Here is a 19,142-nt window from a genome sequence, read left to right as displayed (position 1 = left end):
TAAATCCAGAACTTCAGACCTATTGGACCAGAAAGAGCTGTAAACCAGTTTACAAGAAAAACAGCAGGGCTTTTTCTTTGGAAAAGGTCAGCATGCAGAAACAGAAGAGAAAAAAAATCAAAATGCTTTTGTCTCAATGGATTAGGGGTAGGTTGAATTTCCTGGTAAAGTAAGGAATCTGGAAATTTTCTATAGACTCTATTTGTCTGATACAACTTTGGTCTTGCCCTTCCCTCTCACAGTCTGCACCTCTCCATCGGAGAAGGGAGAGACTAAGAACAAGGGGAATGACTCCAGGATGTCAGGACACCCCTATGTGTGACAAAACAGATGCTGGCTGGTCGCAGTCATTCCGCCCCTCTGTTTTGAAAGCTCCTGCACTCTATAAACTGTCTGGAATTCATTAAGACAGGAAAACAGGCTGACAGTCCGTATTTCAAATTTTATTCAGCAGAAGTTTTGTGAAAAACAATTTGGTCATGTGGACGTACTCAAAATCATCACCTTGTTTTTCAACCAAATCTTTTAGTCAAGTGACTGCAGTATGCTTTAAGTTTCACTTTTTGAGCCTAGCATCTACAGGATCCTTCGTGATGTTAGCTTCTGAGATTTGGGCCTGAGATCCTCAGAGTAGTAAAAATTAGGGTAACTCCAAGTCACTCAGAGATCACATTTAGACCCAACCAAAAACCCTACCAGGGGTCACTAACGTAGATCAGATAGCTAACTTTCTAGAAAGGACTTTTCTTTTCCTTTTCCTTTTTTTTTTTAATCAGTGAGTAATTTTCATCAGTGATCATCTCTGGCCTGGCCACAAGCAGTACTGCATTTTTTACTAAATGTATTCTAATTCAAGGAACTTTTCAACCCAAAACAGCAATACAACTCAATACAGAGACACAGGATGCACAGTAAAAGCATTAGGGTAGTGGTTCTCAAACTGGAGTATAAATCTGCATCTCCTGGGGGAGTTGTTAAAACACAGATTCCTAGGACCACCATTACAGGTTGATTCAGTATATCTGGGGCAGGGTCTAAGAATTTGCACTTCTAACACATTTCTGATGCTGAAACTGCTGGTCTGGGGGCCACATTTTGAAAGCCAATGAATGCACTAAGGTGATGGTGGTGGATGCGTTGTTGGGAAATGGGGTAGTGACTTCGCTCAACAAACTTGGACTAGGAAGCATTGCATAGAGCTGGGATTCAGGCAGTGTATAAGCTTGGTCAGTCCCCATTCAGGTAGCAGAAATCCAAATTAACCATGTCTACTCAGAAAAGGAATTTATTGGTTAAATAGCAGAAAAGTCCAAGGCTAGGACTAACTAGGCCTACCAGGAACAGGACATGATATAGAAGTGAAGACACTACTAGGACCATGGCAGTTATGGTTAGCTATCCACCAAAATATGTTCGCCTTCCTAGGACAGAGGTGTTACTGCCCAGCTGGTATCTATATATGCCCCGATCCTTATATCCAGATGCAGATATGGCCCTTGACAACAGAATTTGAGCAAGAGTGATGCCTGTCACTGTTGGACCTCAGTTAATGACTTCTCTTTTTTCCTTTCCATCACTGAACACAAAGGATTCCAGGGTCATAGGCAATGGCAGAACCAGAAGATGGAAGGACCTTGTGTTCTTGATTTGCTATATGGAGGAAAGCTGCCTACCAATGAGGACCTACTACATGTATGACTATGGCATGTCACTTTGTTACAGTAACTAACATCAGCCCAATAGAAGGACTTGTTTTTTATCTTGGCCTCCAAGGTGTGGCTTTATTCTCATGCTTGACACCTTTCCTAGCTCAAGTCCAATGCATATAAAGGAAGAAAGTCTGTTAGCACCCAAGCAAAATCCTGAGATTCATTTTCAGTAGTCAACATGCACCCACTGAAACCAATCTCTGTGATGAAGGAATGTGGCCAGGCCTGTATCAGTTCTCCACTCCTGGGGCCATAAAACTGAAGCACATGGGTTGAATATATGGGAAGGGGATGTTAGAAGAATTTGGAAAAGAGACTGTGGGCAGGCAAAATAAGTGTCCACTAGAGGAAATCTGTAAGTAAGTACAGGGAAGTTGGCTGCCAGTGAGAACTGACTGGAAAGACATCAGGTATATGACCCCAAGAGTGTGAAAGAGAGGTACAAAAGACCAGCAGAATGACATGTAGTATAACTGACTCCAAAACTAAACCCCTATGAATTATCCTTGCCTTTCACCCCCTGAAGTTAAGTCATACATTCTAGTGACTATGATACTATGACCATGTAAGTACCATCGAATCTTCCTACTCATTTCTGCATCCACAAAGATTTACTGCTTCCACATGACATCAGTATCATCAGAATTGCATTCCAGGACCCCATCATTTAGCATTTACACATCTAGTACTTACCTAAACAAAACATTATTAGCATTCATCTACCTAAAGAGCAGTGGATGAATGGCCAAAGCTAAGATGACGCAAGGTATGGTTCCAAGAAGTTCTGCACACCAATAGCCCAATACACCACAGCCAGTGGCCAATCTCCCACAAGTCACTGCCCAAGCATATTTCCTTGCAGCAAACAGGCAAACTTTCATTTCGAATGGCACCAGGAATCATGCCAAGTTGCTTACATTTTTAGGGACTGTTTTATGTAAGCTACTTTAAGCTCCTCCTTGAAAAACAAATAAATAGAATTTTCAAGAATTCCTGGCTGGTGTCATCCTCTTCCCTTGAAAGTAAATGACCCTAAACTATTTTAATGCTTATTCACAGTCATTCTCTGCCAAAATCATTATAAATTAGTTACAAAGGGTTCTACTGGCCAAAGTGCCAATGTTCTAAATTTAAGTGGCACAGTTATGCAGGCTCAGTAATACACAAGAGCAAAGATAAACCCAAAGTAATACCTTTCCATCTTTTGCTGATAAACTTTAAAAGCTAAAAAATAAAACAACAATATACCAGTCCTTCTGATGGAGAAGGCACTGTTACAATACCGTGTCCATTCATGGACTCAATTTTAAAGTTTTGGGGACAGTCACCGGCAAGCTGAACAGCAAAGCCACATCTCAAGGAGGTTCTCTGGTAACATCATTAGGATTTCTCTAGGTTCTAAGTTCAACAGGAAAACCATCTTCAGGGTTTCCATGTGCTATTCCTTTCACCAAGTTTCAAATCTCCAGTTATAAAAATAAAATGTATGTTTCGAAAAACAGACTTCTGAGAATGAGTCAGCATTTAGGAACTTTTTATAATAAAGGTACCATAGTAAATAGAGCATCCCTATCTGTCTGTCATTTCATAATTTTATATATAACCTCAGCCATCAAGCTAAATGAATCTTCTCTGCTTCAAATTTTCTTCCCACTGAAGCAAGGTAAGCTTCCCAGAAGGAGAACCTGTTCTACAAATATAAGCTACACATGTTCCCAACAGAGGGGATGACAACTTTTCCCTTGATCACATAGGAAAACAGACGAAGGAGTACAAATGATTCAGCAAGTTGTCCCATTTTGGGGAAGAGGTAGGGGTGGGTAGGGTGAAAGCCACAGATGCCTTCCTGAAATTGCTCAATAACCCATAATTTTCTTTTAGAAGGACAAGATTCTACCAGTGCACTCCACAGACCCATAACTCACTCCATTTAAATTTAAAATATTTGCTCTCACAAGGCTCGGGATTTTTCCTTTTGCAAGTTACCACTTCCATGAGTATTTGAATTAGAGGACACAGCCACTGAAATGCCAATGCTTTTGAGCTTTTATTTAAGTAGCTGAATGAAGAGCCATTGCTTGTGGATGTCCATGTTGATGAAAGCTTGAGTGGTGTGTGGGAGGAGAAGCTTCTTCTTTTTCATTTCTGCACCAACACTGATATTTTCACATCAGTGTAGACAGGAAGCGTGATCTAGGGGCTGAAACACAGGACTGGGAGTCAGGAGTTCTACATGGGTTTTTTGTTTGTGGTGTGTGTGCATATTTTGTTAAATCAGTCTCAGGCTTTCCATTTTAATCCTAGGTTACTTGGACCTCTCCTGTGCACTGAAAAGTAATTAAAAGTTCAACGAAAAACCAATCCTAGGCTAGGCATTAGGGAAGCACAGTCAAAACATGAATGATGTCAGTAATAAGATCCATCTCCACTTTTAGTCCAGAGTTAGGTTTATGAAGATAATCATCAATCTGACTCACTCAACATTAGGAAAACACTTAAGATCAAGTCATAAACACAGGGAAGGTTAATGTCTGTATTTATTTCTCCATTATAAATTTATTACCTTAAATCAGTCCCATATGTTTTCGTGAGCATCTACAGGGTCCTTCCTGATGTCAGCTGCTTTACATGTGTTGCCTTTTATTTTCACAGAAACCCAGAAAGGTAGCTATGGCCTCATTTTACAGAAGAGGGAACTAGGGTTCAGAGAGACTGAGTAACCTGCCCAAACTCATACAGCTCATGAGTGGTAGCACTAAGACTTGAACATTTACTTCAGAATTCAGATCTTGCCTCAAAATCACTTTCTCCATGTGGTCATTCGCAATGACCCAATATAATAAAGCCCCTTCTTTCCCAGTCACAGTGTTACTGACACCCTATTTAGCTTTCATAGCACCAAAAATCATCTTGCTCATTTATTTGGTTCATTAACTGTGTCTCCATCTCCAGGATGGAAGCACCATGGTAGCAGGAACCTTGCCTGTCTGGTTCTACACTTCCCTATGGCCAGCACAGAGCCTCATACACTGTAGGTCTTTAAATAACCATTGGAAGGAGAAAGAGAAGGGAATGTAAAGAAGAAGAATACATCTGGTCCTCTGACCCCAAAGTTATATTGCCTCTGATTAAAATGATTGAGGGACATTTCAGAAGCACCTTGGGGAGAACAACAGAGTCCTCACAATTCTGAGGTGTCATTTACCTCCCTCCCCAGGACTCTGCTGCTCCCCCAGATACTGCCTTCCGTTCAGCCTGCCCTGGTTCGACTTCCAACTCAGATGGAAACTAGCCAAAGAGTTACCATCCATAACAAATTCGGCACAGTGCCCAGAGCCTAAAAACCCCCAGAAATGTTGGTCATTGAAGAGAAGAACCTCATCGTTCATCATTCTGAATGTCTGGACAGGTGCCTCGTGTGAACACTCCAAAGGTGGACTTTACTCTCCATGCCATGGATGAAACCCTGCAGTGGGGAGATATGTATCAAAGAAACAAGGGAGCCGTGTTTAAGAACCAACTTAAAAAAATAAAAAGCCTGATCCTCCTCCCCAGATCATAAAGAACAGGAAAAGGGGTAATTTCAACAGAGACCCCGGACCTGCTTGCAGGGCTTCTGGCCCTCTTCTGCATCAGTAAGGATGCAGACTTCATGACTTGGCATAATTCCTTGCTCCAGAGTACACAGGCTCACTAGGCTCACAAAAACCTTTTTATGAACTGCTAAATTGTCTTTACATTATCAAAAATTGTGATAATTGCACTTAATATATGCCGTATCTTCTTGATTATTTCTCCAAATAACACATATCTGGAGTTGAGTCAAACATATTTTTATGATTTACTTTGCTGAGACAAACCTGACAGCAAAGTACATTTTATACTTAAAACACACAAACACACACACAAAACAAATGGTTGCTTACTGTCCTTGAAAAAAATGACAGAAAAAAAGTCAGCCAAGGATTTTTTTTTTCATATTATTTATCCCAATACTGCCAGTTCTGAAACAAAGCAGTTGAAGGGAGAAATTCAGTAACTTTTATTTGTCCCAAGATACATTTTTTTACACTGAGGTCCTATTCCTGACAGTAAGCACATGTGACCTGTTCTAAAAAAAGGATATTTTCCACTTCTTGCACAACTAGAGCAGATATAAACATCAGCCTGTGCAAACTGCACTGCAGAACTCAAAGGGAATTAAAAACACACACACATACATCCACTTAAATAAATGCTATAAATAGCAGTACTCGGAAAAAGGAAATCTCCAACAGCACACAAAACCAACACTTAGAAGCCCACTTTAATCAAGCTTTCCATCTAATCACATCACAAAACTAATTTGCATAGTAAGATTTGAATATGTGCCAGGTTAAGGCATCTCAATCTTGCCTATTTTGCTGCAAATACATGATTCCATAGGTGTTTAAGTTATTGTTATGAGAAGGGAAAAATTATCATGGTCAATCAAGTAGGTAAGAAGGAATTGATATTACTAACATGTGCAAGGCACTCTGCAAAGCACTTTTACACGTTTTATCTCAACCTTAACTAACCAACACTAAGAGTATAATGTTCATCATCCCATTTTACAGGTAAAATGGTAAAGCAACAAAAGCTCCAAGAAACTAAGTGTGTTGAACATAGACATAATGGTTAAGTGGCAGAGACGTGCTTTAGTACAGCTCCTTCTGAACCTGTCCAGTGCACCCAATCTCTTGGCCACTATCAGGTACACACAGACGATGAGGAAGACCTGGGAGTCTGAAGAGACATTTCAAAGGCAACTAAAAATGCTGAAAGTCTATTTTAGGCTATGTCCTCCAAGGTGCCTAGCATTTTATTTAATGTTGCAGACAGATATGTTTAACCTTGAGTACTAAGTATGCCATGACCTTCACGGACAAACTCAAATACCCCTGTTTGTTCACAAAGCTGGCCCCTGACTCCCCTTCTTCTGTTAAATATCAGTTGCTGATGCCCATGTCCCACAGCCACCATGCTTCCTCTTCTACATCTAGCTAGGCCCATGTGTTCTTTCCTTTACCATACGGGGAGTTTCGGAGAAGGTACAGAATGATGCGCCTTTGCATATCCCACCGCTGTGTGCACTGCCTCTTTCTTACATGGCCGTACAGACCAGTAGACCAGAGAATGGGGCTACAGCCAGATGGCCTTGATTTAAATCCAGGCCTATCTACTTGCTATGCCCCAGTTTCCTTCTCTGTAGAATAGGAATAATTAAAATACATGCATGCAAGGTCAAGTGGGAATTAACTTAGCTCATATAAGTAATATATTCAGAATTGTTCCTGGCATGTAGTAAGAACTGTTTTTAATGTTATAATTAATCTTATTATTGTTTAAATTTATATCACCATCTCATGCCAGTTTTACAAAGACTAAGTTAACAGATATAAAAACATAACAGGGGCTGGCACACAGTACAGGTTCAATAAATGTTAGCTATGTTTACTGGTATTAATTTGCACGTTCTAGGACTCAATAGATAATGTGTGGAATTGAAATTTTGTGCTTGTGCTGATGCAACAACTGCTTATTTTTTAACCAAAATAATTTCTTAATTTTCATGGGTCAGATTAAAAATATAAAATGCAAAAAATATATCTGAACAACTCATTAGAAGGAAAGCAAAAAAAAAAAAGAAGAGAATTTACTACAATTGAGGTAATTTTATTGCATAACAACACTGGCCTTAGAGAAGAAAGCCAGAGTCAACTACATGCAAACACTTTCCTAATATCAGGACTCACTGCTAAGTAATAAAGAAATAGCAAGAACAACATTTGCTAACATTTGCTGAGCATTTACTATGTGCCAGGCATCATGCGAATACTTTTCCAAAATGAATGTCACAGTTTAATTTTCTTAAGATCCTTAGGAGGCAGGACCCATTTTCCAGATGAGGAAACTGAAGTTAGAGGTCAGCCTGCCCAAGGTCACCAAGCAGGTTAGAGACAGACCGTGATGGCCTAATAATGCTCTTAATTTCCATGTTGGCAGTTCCTTGCAGTGTCCCTGCAGGACAGAGAGAAAAATCAAGAAAACCAACAAAAAGATTGACAGTTTTGTTTTACCAAGAATGAATTATTATTTCATAAAGAAAGTGTATTTTTAATATGAACATAGGTGGAAAAATCTCAGAATTAATCCAAGTAATGGCACTGGCCTCAATCAAAATATGTGTGTGCCAGTGTGTGTCACATTAATAGTCTTGGTCTTTCCAAATGCCAAATGATTTCCCTCATCTGTGGAGTATAACAATGAAGCAAAACTGAAGGAACAAAATGGCAGCAGACTCAGAGACTCTAAGAATGAGCTAGTGGTTACCAAATGGAGGGGTGGGGGAGGGCAGGTGGGGAGGGAGGGAGAAGGGGATTTAGGGGTTTTATGTTTAGTACACATGGTGTGAGGGATCATGGGAGAACAGTGTATAACAGAGAAGGCACATAGGGGATCTCTGGCAACTCGCTACACTGATGGACAGTGACTGCATTGGGGTATGGGTGGGGACTTGATAATATGCGTAAATGTAGTAACCACATTGTTTTTTCATGTGAAACCTTCATAAGAGTGTATATCAATCATACCTTAATAAAAATTTTTTAAAAATAGTCTTGGTCTTTCTCATTTCACTGCAAACCTGTGAAACTTCACACACCTATGTATGAAGCAGCATTTGGGAAGCACTACTGTAGCCTGTCCAGCCATTATAAACCTAATATTTGCTTTCATTCCCATTCCCATTTGCAGGAAGTTAAATAACACTTACCTAAAACATTATGAAAACCTTAAGAGAACAAACTGGACTTAGATTAGGCCAGTTCTGAAGTCTGTCCAGGAAAAGGGCATTAGTAACAATCAACTACAAAGCCACAGAATTTAGCACCAAGTAAACGAAACCAAAGGATCATGAAAGATACTACCAAATTTTAAAGTGATTTTTTCAGGTCCCAAAGACCTACAGAGTTCCTCTGCTGCCAGGAGCTCACTCAACTGCTCCACATTTGTGAATCCTGGGTTCATATTCAGCACTTTTCCCCTGCCAACTCACCAATCAGAGCTTATTCCCATGAGAACACACAAAGGTTTCAAAAACCTTGTTGAGGAAACCAAACTACAATCAATTCTTCATTAGAACCTTTTCTCAGTGTGTCTTCCTTTCTCAGTGTGTCATACTGACTCAGCTCTGGCAATCAGTATGACCAAAAGGGGGCTCACAGTATCTAAACCCAGCAGCTTCACAGTTCTAAAGGCCAGGACATTCAGGTTAGGAAAGAAACAGCTTTCCTCATGAAACACGAGCTTGGCCAACTGAAGGATATATAAGCTCCTCTTGGAGGAAACCTTGGTGGATACCTTTTTTAAAAGGAATGCAAGGTTGAATGCAAAAATCAGGACCAAACGCCTCATTCTGAAACCCAGTACTAGAAGAGAAAGCAACACAGATTCAAACATCATTATTGTGCCAGGCATTATTCTAGGCCAGTCATTCTGAAACAGGGGTGATTCTGACCCTCACACTCTGGGCATTGTCACACCCTGGGATTGGGTGTTCCTGGCCTTCAGTAGATGGAGGCCAAGGAGGTGGCTAAACACCCTGCACTGCCCAGAACAGTCCCCACAACTAGGAATGATCCAGCACAAAATGTCAATGGTGCTGAGGTTGAGAAACTCTTCTAGGCACCAGAGACACAGCAGTACAGAAGGAACAGAAAGAAACTCCTGCTCCCTAAGGAGCATATTAGAAATATACAGAGTTGGTTACAATGTAAGTACTATGAGGAAGAAAAGAGCAGGGCAAGGAAGATTAGAGTTTGGAGGGATAGCAGTTGTAAATAGCACGGTCAAGCCAGCTTGATGGGAATGGTATTTAAAGGAAGGCCTGAAGCTGGTGGGGGAGTGAGCACTGCGGCTCTCTGGGCGAATGACCGTCCATGCCCAGAGAGTACAACGCACAAAGGCTCTGTGGTGGATGGGTCTGGAGTCTTCCAGGAACAGCAAAGAGCAGAGGGAGCCAGAAGACTGGAAGCAAAAGATGCTGAAGTTAGAGCTGACACAGAGCTTGACCATATATACAGGCTGCTTTTTGCCATGTTAAAGATCTTGAGTTTTACTGAAACTAGCAATCATAAGAGGGTTTTGAGTACAGAATGACATGATGTGACATGTTTTAACACAGCATTTCTCAACCTCAGTGGCAACGATTTGAGGCCAGATCATTCTTTGCTGTGGACACTTTTCTAGGCAATACAGAATGTTTAGCCGCATCTGTGGCCTCTGCTGACTAAAGGCCAGTAGCAACCTCCTTCGGTTGTGACAACCAAAGATGTCTCTAGACATTGCTAAATGACTCTTGGGGAATGGGAGGCAAAGTCACCCCCTGATTGTGAACCAGTTTTAACAGAAACACTGTGGTTGCTGTGCAGAAAATCCACTAAGAGCAGGTAAAGGTAGGAAGCAGGGGACCAGCTAAGAGACTAGTAGAAGGACCAGGGCAAGGGCTGGTGGTAGCTTGGACCAAAATGGTAGCAGACAAGTTGGTGAGAAGTGGACAGAATCTGGACATATTTACAACTCCAAGAGACAATCTGGAGAATACAACTGATCTACAGAATGGCTACAGCAGTCTTAACCTGTCAATCTCAACTTCCCCCAACCCAGACTTAGAAGAAGCAAGGTGCCTGGCAGACTTAAGACAAAAAGCCACTAGGAGTCCCTGAACAACGTGTAGTCCTCTTAGAGTCACACAACAGATGCCGGTGACAATACGTTAGACAACTGTGGAAAACAGTATAGAGAAATTTTGCCAACCCCATATATTTATTCACAGATTTTATTTAACTGGTTTATTTCAAAGAGCATGTGTCTGCTCCACAGACAAGTTTTACAACAACTTTTTTAATTTAGCCTTTCTCTCCATACCGGCTCTGTCCTGCACCTGTTTCTAGCTTCAACGTGTGAAAGCCATTGCTTCCCACGTACCCACATTTTTCCTTACATGTGCTGTAGCTACCAAGGACGTTCACCCTTGGAAGTAATTTTCTGCCGACTCTGAAAAAGAGCAGGCCCAGATCCTTCAACATGAGTTTCATGGCATTCATTTGGGTTTTTCCAGATGGTATTTTCCTCACTCTCTCAAACTCATTTAATGTTATGTATCAGCTACCATCAAAAATGTTCCAAACAGTCCAGTTAATTCATTTCTTTCAGGACACATACAAGACACACACACACACACACACACACACACACACACACTCTCTCTCTCTCTCTCTCTCTCTCTCTCTCTCTCTCTCTCTCTCTGCCTCCCTCATTCTGGCCATGTAAGCATTTGCTTATAGAAGCAAAAGCAGAGACTGCTCAGTAAAACACTGGTCCCTTCAGCCGAATTCAGATAAAGCCCCAATGAGCATAACCAACAATACCCTTTACACAATATTACTCAAAACCCCCAACCCCCAACGCACACACTCTATGCTGAAACACAAAATAGCCATTATGAAGGGAAACTACCAACTAAAGGCTAGTTTTAGGCGTCTAATTGCAAAGGAGGTTTCCTTCGAATCTTAAGCATCTGCAAAGAGGCTGCTTCTGCAACCCAGTCAGTGGATATGCTGTTCCCAGATTTTCTTCCCCAACTTGGACTCAGTTTTGACACAGCCCTGAAGGAAACAAACCTGGATCAGATTTCCATAAGTACCAGCCTCCTGCACTCCAGAAGCAAAGATGACACTACCTCACTCCTGATTCGGTTGCCCTTCTTCATTCCCCCTAATTTCTGGACCCCCTCTGCCAGCTGGGTCCATTCTCCCAGGCCCTACCCACAGTGAGGGGCCAACAGGAAGGTTTGAGGTGGGTGCAAAGGCGCTGCTGGAACTTCCAGTTATAGCCTTATCTTATCTCGCAACTGCAAGGGGTGAGAATAAAACCTTCTTTATTATCACAACCTCAAATGCCCATCACCCTCTTAGTAAACAATGGAAATGTGCCGAGTGGCCGGCTACAGGACAGAGAAAAAGGAAGCTACCCAACCCATTGCGACAGCCATATGGGAATGGAGGTAGCACAGAAGTGGGCACTAGGGGTGGCGCAGCGCCAGATGAGCGGGTGTCTTCATTCCCCTCCTAAAAAGTTCTTTAAGTCCCCAGCAGACGGCTCGGTAAACGCGTGTCTCCGCCAAGCACAGGACAATCCCAACACCATCCAGTCCCGGGGCTTCTTCCCCCGCAGGGAAGGCCTGGATTTGAATGGGGCCGCGAGCCCGGGGATTTACCCGGAGCGGGGAGCCGCCCCCCGCCCCGCCCGGACCCGCGCGCCCAGGTGCCGCGTCGCCAAGTCCGGAGGCGCGGCTCAGGGAAACCTCACCTGCAGGCGGCGGGGGCGGGTTTCCCCACGGACCCGAATTCTGTGAGGCGACAGCTGACGAGCGGATTGCTTCCCTCGAACGTCGCGCCTCAGTCCACCCCAAACTCTCCTGGGAGTCCTCAACCCGCTGTATCTCCAGAAGAGGGGCTCAACTCAAACCCCCTTTCCTCCTCACAGCTGGGACAGCGGGCCGGGCCAGCGCTCCCTTCCCCCGCGCCGGCCCCGGGTCGCTCCCCAGCCCCCACCCGGTCTCAGCAGCTGGTGTCCCCGGACGAGTCCCCTCACCCGGGGGGGCCGTCCCGGGCTGCCCGCGGCGCCCCCGAAGTGCGCTCCGCCCGAACCCCCGGGGACGCACTGGCCCTCCGAGCACTGCCCCAAGCTGAGGGGGCAGTTCGCCCTGCACCCCGAGGCAAGGGCACTGGGTCCTTGTCCCATTGCCCGGGCGCCCGGCTCTCCTCACCCCGACGTGGGAGGCGCGGGGCCCCCCGGCCGCCCGCCGCTCCTCCCTACAGCTGTGTCACCACTCACCTGCTCTTCAGGGGTTGACTTTTGAGTTCGTAATAGGTTTTGGGCTCTTCGTGAAACTCCTCCCCGACTTCGAAATCTGGCACGATCCCCGATTCCGACTGCATGGCTCCCGCTTCTCGTCCAAGCACTGCGCGGCAGAGAGAACGGAGCCGGGGACGGAGGGAGGTGGCGGGGCCTGGGTCCCCCGAGCGGTGCGCCCCGGCTCAGTGCCCAGCTCAGCCCACTTGCCCGCGCGCGGCCGCCCGCCCCGGCGCGGTGAGTTTACACTCGCCGCGGGGCGGGAGGGGCGGACGCCCAGCGCTGCCTGGGATCTGTAGTTCGGTCCGGACGGGACAGCCCCAGCTCACCCCGGAGGCCGCTCCTGGTGAAACTACAACTCCCAGAAGGCCAGGCGGGGGGCAGTGGCAACGTGGTGGACACCGCTAGTGCAACTCCTGTTTGGATTCATTGTCAATGTCAGAAGCTCCTCTCCCTCCTCTCTCCCCACTTGCTTCAAGGGTAAGGACTTGGCTGTTTAATATTAATAAGAACGGATTCAGCCCTCTCACCTACCGTCACCCTCCCTCCCAGCCCCGACATTTGCGAGGGCACGCCAAGGGCTTATTTAAAAACAAACAACGACAAAAAAAAAAAAAAACACCAACAGTGAAGGGTTGGCCCTAGAAACTTTTAGCCTGCCTTAAATAAAAAGACTTGCTATGAGCCTGCACGCTTCTCAGCGCTGCTGCGACATATCAACTTGTCCTCGGATCGGAACAGAGTGGACAAACTCGCCTTCACTTTGTAATTAAAACGTTATTGCAGAAATTGTTCTTCTGCGTTCTTTTTCTATAATGCAGGCTGAGCTCTTACAATACTATTCATCCAGCTGAGTGGCTCTTTCCCTTTTATCCAATTAGTCACTTGTAATCTAAAGCAGCACTTGAAAGGTTCGGTTAATTTAAAAAGAAAGTTACAAAACAGCGTCGTCACTGTCTGCTTTTAATTTCTAGTTGGCTGGGAGTTCAAACGAGATTGTCCTAACATTGCAGGAGTGAAGTGGTGGGGTACAAACACTCTACAAGTGTCAACACCCTACCCCCGTACCCCCCACCTCGCCTTAGCTTCCCGGCACTCACTGAGGTAACAGAATTACGGGCTTGGTTGTGGATCGTTTGTGCTTCCAGTCCCTCCCTCTGATTTGCCCCAGCCAGGATGTGTTCCTTCTTTTAAAAGTGTGTTGAGGCGTCAGGGAGGCAGTCGAGAGTTAGAGGGAGGCGTTTACAGTTAGAGCACGGTGAAATCCCAAATCCTTCTCTACAGCGCAGTGTAATCTTGGACATGTCAACTTGATTCCTAGAAACCTCAATTTCCTCAACTGTGAAAAAAGATTGGCAAACCTGTTTTAGAAGACGTTGCAAGGTCAAAGGCAAAGAAAGTGATGTGTAATCTATAAAAATTCTGTTCAGTGCTCATTCTTTTATTTTCCAGGTCTTGACAATACTCCTATCAGGCTAACATTTCATCTGTGTTTGTCCTTTCAGAGGTAACAAACTAAATGATCATCCTAGGGGAAAACTCTAAGTGAGTAGAATCATGGTTGGGCATCTCCCAAGGGTTGCAGGTTTACACATTTTGCCTTATGATGCAACATTTTAATTTCACATCAGAAAAATCTCCAGTAGGGTGGGTTGATTTTAGAGTCAAGGATCTCAAGCACATTTGGGAGAAAGTGCAGAAGGTATACCATTTTATGGTAACAATTACCAAAATCCCACAATATAAAAATACAAAATCCCAACATTTAGGTCCTTTGCTATACCATTAAAATACAACGAAATATCTGAACACTCCTGAGAAAGTGGGTTTTATGTTCATGAATGTGGAATCCCAGATTCCTTAAGAGATGGACAGCTGGGAATTAGTAATTAAAAGTAAAGAAATGTTACTCTTCTCCCAGAAGGAAGATGAAAGATAACATACAAAGAGAATACTCAATTTAGACTTCTAGTTTTATCTTGATTCTCAGCTAAAGGTGCTCGGATGTGGGAGGAGAAGCTGATTATCATAATAAGTTGGGGGTATTACAAGCTTTGTTCTTTAAGGTATCATTGATATACAATCCTATGAAGGTTTCACATGAGCAACATTGTGGTTACTACATTCACTCATATTATCAAGTCCCCACACACACCCCATTCACTGTCCATCAGCACAGTAAGATGCTCTAGAGTCACTACTTGTCTGCTCTGTGCTATACTGCCTTCCCATGACCCACCTACATTATGTGCCCTAATCAATTTGCCCCTTAATCCATTTCTCCCTCCCTTCCCACTCACCCTCTACACCCCCTTTGCCTTGGTAACCACTAGTCCCTTCTTGAAGTCTGTGAGTCTGCTGTTGTTTCATTCCTTCCGTTTTGCTGTGTTTTTATACTCCACAAATGAGTGAAATCATTTGGTACTTGTCTTTCTCCACCTGGTTTATTTCACTGAGCATAGGGTATTACAAGCTTTTAAGGGGTATGGGCCAGAGATGCTATGTACCTTGCACAGTGACAAACTTTATTGTTCAAATATTAGTGGCACCCCCATTGAGAAACACTGGAGTCTTCTTAGTCATTTGGTTTAGCAGAAGCTTTTTCATGAGCAACAGTACAGAACCACCTCCCCCGGAAAATACAGATACAAACAATATTCTCTGTGTAATGTTAGCCCATTGACCCCCTGAAGGCTATCAAGAACTTCATGTAAGAACTGCAGCTTATAACCATTTTAGAACCATAATTAAACAGACCATTACATCATTGATTATATTACATAATGACCCGCTAGACGTAATGGCCCAAACCTGAAGGGGACAAACTATCGTGAAAGCTTAAGAACCCTGAATTTACCTCCAACTACATACACCTTCCAGAGAAATCCCTTGCATGCAGAGCCCTGAACCAAGGTCACCCTGAGGTACAAACAGATAGCTTCTGTATTTCCCCTACACCGTTTCTACTCCAGTAGATCAGGAAAACTTCTCTTCCATTACATGTGGCAGGATTATTGATTCCGATGCCCTCTGCCACCCAACAGGAAAGGGTATGTGACCTAATCCTCCCCAAGAAGTGGGCCCCATTTCCTCAGCCACAGTAATTCTTTAAGGGATAGACATAGAGCCCTAACATGACCAGAAATCCTCCTTTAAACCCTTCTGCTGGGGCACAGGGGATTTTTGGAAGCATGGTGCTAGAAACAGGAGACTTGGAGCTAATTATTTGCAGTTACATAGAGAAGGTAATCAAAAAAGAGAGAGAATGCTATAAGATCAATAATCAGAGAGGTAAGATATTCTTGGACTTCCCAGATAAATGAATCCAAAAAAAAGTTAGTTTCTTTGCTTTCTCTGGTTTAGGCTTGTCTCTTGCAACTAAAAGAGCTTTCGAGTAATCACCCTAAAATCCTTTCAGTCCTTTAAATGGACAATTTTCTATGGATGGCCATACCATTAACCCACATAATAGAAAGTTGGCCAGACAAATGACCCCTGGAATGTCTCTTCATTAATGAATTAAATCTTAGGAGTAGATACTTCTTTTTTTAAAAGGTGATAAAAGTCAATAGTTTCATACAGTTCAACCAAGGAGTGTGCATATTAAAAGCACAAAAGCAAGGGCAACAGATTCTAGTCTAATTACTGTCACTAATAATATGACCTATATTTATCTAATACTTTACTTTTTGTACCTGCCTGTCATGTGTACCTCATATTTGAGCTTATAAAATCCAGCAAGTATAGATGGGCAAGGATCCGCATTTTAATATGCAATGGACATGCACTACTTATGGCCATGGCATTGTGTTATGTACCCAGACTGCCAGAATGTATTTGAATTCCTCCCTGCACTCAACTGAGGCAGAGTCCAGGAGCTGAGCTTTTAACCCAGTGAGAAACCACACATAAGGCAGCAAGTGCTAAGCAGTAGATAATTGGTGTATGATTTGTACTCATATCCATTTGGCTCAACATCTATCTATGGAGCATCTACTCTGGAAATAGCAGTGTTCAGCCATAATGATCCATGTACTCAGGGTACGGTCCCTGCCTTATCAGGAATAGGAAAGAACGTGATTTAATGGATAGAGTGATAGATAGGAAATGCTACAAACATTTGAGAAAGGGGCAACCACAGAAGGCAGGGATGGAGATGAAGTGAAGGACAGAGATGTGGTTAAGCTACATCTTAAAAAAGAAAAACCTAGGATATAAAATGTGAAAGCTGACTCTAATCAAGCCCCTAGACCTAACCACCAATTTACAGAAGGATAAAAAAATTGAGAGAGGAACATATTAATAATGCCAAGAGGATGCAATCAGGCAAAACCAAAAATTAAGAAATTCTTCAAGACATTGAGAAATTCTTCAAAAGACAAACAGCATGAAATAAAGGGGAAGGAATAAATACTATATATTTTTGAAATGATATTAGAAATGGGAATTATAGCTCAATTAAAAATGTACTGGACAACCCACAGCCAGCATTATACTTAACAGCGAGAAGCTGAAAGCTTTTCCTTTAAGATGGGGAACAAGACAAGGATGCCCACTCTCCCCACTTCTATTCAACATAATACTAGAGGTCCTAGCCACAGCAATCAGACAACACAATGAAATAAAAGGCATCCAGATTGGCAAAGAAGAAGTTAAACTGTCTCTGTTTGCAGTTGACATGATACTGTACATAAAAAACCCTAAAGAATCCCCTCCAAAACTACTAGATCTAATATCTGAATTCAGCAAAGTTGCAGGATACAAAATTAATATACAGAAATCTGTGGCATTCCTATACACTAACAATAAACTAGCAGAGAGAGAAATCAGGAAAACAATTCTATTCACAGTTGCATTAAAAAGAATAAAATACCTAGGAATAAACATAACCAAGGAAGAGAAAGACCTGTACCCTGAAAACTACAAGACACTCTTAAGAGAAATTAAAGAAGATACCAATAAATGGAAACACATCCCATGCTCATGGATAGGAAGAATTAATATTGTCAAAATGGCCATCCTGCCTAAAGCAATCTACAGATTCAAGGCAATTTTTTCATAATTCCAACAGCATTCTTCAATGAACTAGAGAAAATCATTCTAAAATTCATATGGAACCACATAAGAACCCAAATAGCCAAAGCAATCCTGAGAAGGAAGAACAAAGCTGGAGGGATTATGCTCCTCAACTTCAAGCTCTACTACAAAGCCACAGTAATCAAGACAATTTGGTACTGGCACAAGAACAGACCCATAGACCAGTGGAACAGACTAGAGAGCCCTGATATAAACCCAACCATATATGGTCAATTAATATGTGATAAAGGAGCCATGGACATACAATGGGGAAATGACAGCCTCTTCAACAACTCTTGTTGGCAAAACTGGACAGCTATATGCAAGAGAATGAAACTGGATTATTTTTTAACCCCATACACAAAAGTAAACTTGGAATGGATCAAAGACCTGAATGTAAGTCATGAAACCATAAAACTCTTAGAAGACAACATAGACAAAAATCTCCTGAATATAAGCATGACCAACTTCTTCCTGAACACATCTCCTTGGGCAAGGGAAACAAAAGCAAAAATGAACTCATGGCACTACATCAAACTAAAAAGTTTCTGTACAGCAATGGACACTACCAACAGAACAAAAAGCCATCCTACAGTATGGGAGAATATATTTGTAAATGACATATCCAACAAGGGGTTAACATCCAAAATATATAAAGAACTTACACACCTCAACACCCTAAAAGCAAATAATCAGATTAACAAATGGGCAGAGGATATGAAGAGACAGTTCTCCAAAGAAGAAATTCAGATGGCCAAAGGACACATGAAAAGATGCTGCACATCACTAATCATCAGGGAAATGCAAATGAAAACCACAATGAGATATCACCTCACACCAGTAAGGATGGCCAACATCGAAAAGACTAAGAACAACAAATGCTGGTGAGGATGCGGAGAAAAGGGAACCCTTCTACACTGTTGTTGGGAATGTAAGCTAGTTCAACCATTGTGGAAAGCAATATGGAGGTTCTCAAAAAACTAAAAATAGAAATACCATTTGACCCGGGAACCCCACTCCTTGGAATTTACCCAAAGAACACAACTTTTCAGATTCAAAAAGACATATGCACCCCTATGTTTATCGCAGCACTTTTTACAATAGCCAAGATATGGAAGCAACCTAAGAGTCCATCAGTAGATGAATGGAGAAAGAAGATGTGGTACATATACACAATGGAATACTATTCAGCCATAAGAAAGAAACAAGTCCTACCATTTGCAACAACATGGATGAAGCTGGAGGACATTATGCTCAGTGAAATAAGCCAGGCGGAGAAAGACAAGTGCCAAATGATTTCCCTCATATGTGGAGTATAACAACAAAGCAAAATTGAAGGAACAAAATAGCAGACGACTCAGAGACTCCAAGAAGGACCTAGTGATTACCAAAGGGGAGCAGTGTGGGAAGGCAGGTGGG

The 19,142-nt window shown here is 42.7% G+C and overlaps 1 protein-coding gene across 10 annotated transcripts in view; it reads right to left on the bottom strand.

The window, feature by feature from the left end:
- Positions 1-13,766, bottom strand: part of MITF (melanocyte inducing transcription factor) — a 201,115-nt gene extending 187,349 nt beyond the window's left edge. For 6 of the 10 annotated variants that reach the window (XM_073230893.1, XM_073230894.1, XM_073230897.1 and 3 more), the window contains exons 1-2: positions 13,748-13,766; positions 12,630-12,756 (exon numbers count right to left, since the gene is read on the bottom strand). In XM_073230893.1, coding sequence (XP_073086994.1) covers positions 12,630-12,756; position 13,748 — 128 coding nt within the window. In that variant the 5' untranslated portion in view covers positions 13,749-13,766. The other 4 variants (XM_073230899.1, XM_073230895.1, XM_073230902.1 and 1 more) reach the window with 4 other exon arrangements.
- Between the last annotated feature and the right edge of the window lie 5,376 nt (positions 13,767-19,142).

The sequence above is a fragment of the Manis javanica genome, chromosome 3 (assembly GCF_040802235.1).
Source record: "Manis javanica isolate MJ-LG chromosome 3, MJ_LKY, whole genome shotgun sequence".
Taxonomy (NCBI): Eukaryota; Metazoa; Chordata; class Mammalia; order Pholidota; family Manidae; genus Manis; species Manis javanica.
The sequence above is the reverse complement of the archived record's forward strand: the minus strand, read 5'-3'. Positions and strand labels throughout refer to the sequence as shown.